The sequence below is a fragment of the Marmota marmota genome, unplaced genomic scaffold (genome assembly GCF_001458135.2).
Source record: "Marmota marmota marmota unplaced genomic scaffold, marMar, whole genome shotgun sequence".
NCBI lineage: Eukaryota > Metazoa > Chordata > Mammalia > Rodentia > Sciuridae > Marmota > Marmota marmota.
The window spans coordinates 11,940,618-11,942,826 of NW_025999942.1; the positions used below are offsets into that span (position 1 = coordinate 11,940,618).

At 55.0% G+C, this 2,209-nt stretch overlaps 1 protein-coding gene across 1 annotated transcript; it reads right to left on the bottom strand.

The window, feature by feature from the left end:
* Positions 1–1,064: 1,064 nt before the first annotated feature.
* Positions 1,065–1,997, bottom strand: LOC107153295 (olfactory receptor 2G6-like). Its single transcript, XM_015498825.1, has one exon. The coding sequence runs from the start codon at positions 1,995–1,997 to the stop codon at positions 1,065–1,067; it is 933 nt and encodes a 310-aa protein (XP_015354311.1).
* Positions 1,998–2,209: the final 212 nt, after the last annotated feature.

Here is a 2,209-nt window from a genome sequence, read left to right on the forward strand (position 1 = left end):
TAACTATTGAATAAATGAATCAAATTCTTAAAAGAAATGGCAGTTCCAAGATGTATGAAGACATGCACACACAATGTAATGTGAAACAGAGAGTGTAAGAGGTGACCATGTCACTAACTCAATGTCTTGTCCAGCAGGGAGCCCATGGCATCCTGAGGGCAGAGGCCCCAGGACTGTGTAAGAGGAAGGAAGGACCGAGGCTTGGGGACAGCTCTTCACTCTCTAATACTGAGAAAAGTGGGCAAAGCACCCCCACGGGGCTTGAAGTTAGTCAACAGGTGCTGAATGCCAGATCACCTTTGATGCCCGGGGCCAAGCAGTCGAATGCAGTTTGGTTGAGCAGGAGGACACAGGTAGAAAGGTCTGCACTGAAATGGACATCCAGGAGGCACCTGTACCGAGATTACATAGGAAACAGGGACTAAGTCACAGCACAGTGGGTGTCTCAAAACAGGGACGAGAGGAATTAAAAAGTTTGATGTCCAGTAGAGGAAAGGACAGTAGTGGAGAGGGGCTCGGAGCTCCCAGCACTCGTGCGAGGACCCACACAAGCAGGCTTGGAGCTCAGTGGGACTCACTCAGGGACCCGCTAGGGGGCCTCAGAGCTCATAGGACTCATGGGGTGGGGGATACACCTAAGAGAACTCAGGGACCCTTGGCCACCTGAGGGTCCAGCAATCCATGGTCAGTCAAATATAGTCACTGAGCTTTAGAGTTTGTACTTTCTGTTCTGAGCAACTGACCCAAATTCTTCAGTATCTGAGAGAGACCCATCACAGGTCTCTCTCTCTCTAGCACGTGGCTAAGACAGTTACACAGAAGAAGCTCTCACGCAGCACAGTGCTTGGAGCACAGTCGCGTTCTCATCTGGTTGCCTAACATCGGCAACCCCGTGATGAGGACACAGATCTGCAACGTGGGCCTCTCTCAGTCTGTCCTGCTCTGAAATTCAAAGTAGCCTCGCTTTCTACCAAAGCCCAGGGTTGGGTCATCGCCATTTCCAAGTCATCCTCTAGGGGAGCAACCGCGTCAACTAAGTGTCACCTGGCAGTCACCAGGTCCCCTCAATCATAAGGTCTTCCCCAGAGTTTCCTCAGTGCCATCCTCACCTCCTGGTTCCTCAGAGTGTAAATCAGAGGGTTGAGCACGGGAGTCACCACCGTATAGAACAGGGAGACAAACTTGCCCTGGTCCTTGGATCGGCTCTGGGCCGGCTGCAGATACATGAAGATGATGGTCCCGTAGAAGATGGTGACCACCAGCAGGTGGGAGGAGCAGGTCCCGAAGGCCTTCCTCCTGCCAGCAGCCGACCTGATCCTCAGCACGGCCTGGGCAATGTGGCCGTAGGACACCAGGATGAGCAACAGGGGCAGCACCAGGAACAGGACGCTGGCCACAAAGAGCTCAGCCTCGTTGAAGGAGGTGTCCACACAGGCCAGCTTGATGAGCACAGGGACCTCACAGAAGAAGTGGTCCACGCGGCGATGCCCACAGAAGGGCAGCCGCAGGGTGAGGGTGGACTGTACCAGGGTGGTGGCCACTCCGCTGAGCCACGCTGTGGCCACCAGGGAGTGACAGAGCCGAGGGTGCATGAGAAGAGTGTAGTGTAGCGGGCGGCAGACGGCAACATAGCGATCGTAGGACATGACGGCCAGGAGGACACATTCAGTGGACCCCAGTGCGAGGGAGACGTACAGCTGAGCCACGCAGCCGCCATAGGAGATGGACTTGTCTGAGCCCCCCAGGTGGACTAGGAGCTGAGGAAGGATACCAGTGGTGAAGCAGAGGTCCAGGAAGGACAGGTGGGAGAGGAAGAAGTACATGGGTGTGTGGAGCTTGGGGTCCAGGAAGGACACCAGGATGATGGCGGAGTTGCCAAGAAGGGTCATGAGGTAAAGGAGCAGGACGACCCCAAAGAGGGCCCTCTCCAACTGAGGCTGGTCTGAGAACCCCAGCAGAAGGAACCCAGAGAGGAGGCTGTCGTTGGCACCCCCCATTATCTCGCTCCACCCACTCACGTCAGGCAGAGCCTCAGATCCTGTGCCAAGTCCTTGACAATTAAAAGTTACGTTCTGGGAACTAAGACTTTGGACACATATAGCCAGCAGAGAACACCAGAGTGGGAGACTCTTATTAGGCCCCGAAGGTGGAACCTGGTCTGAGACCCATAGGTGTCCCGCGTAGCTCGAGGATCACATGAAAGTCAGCA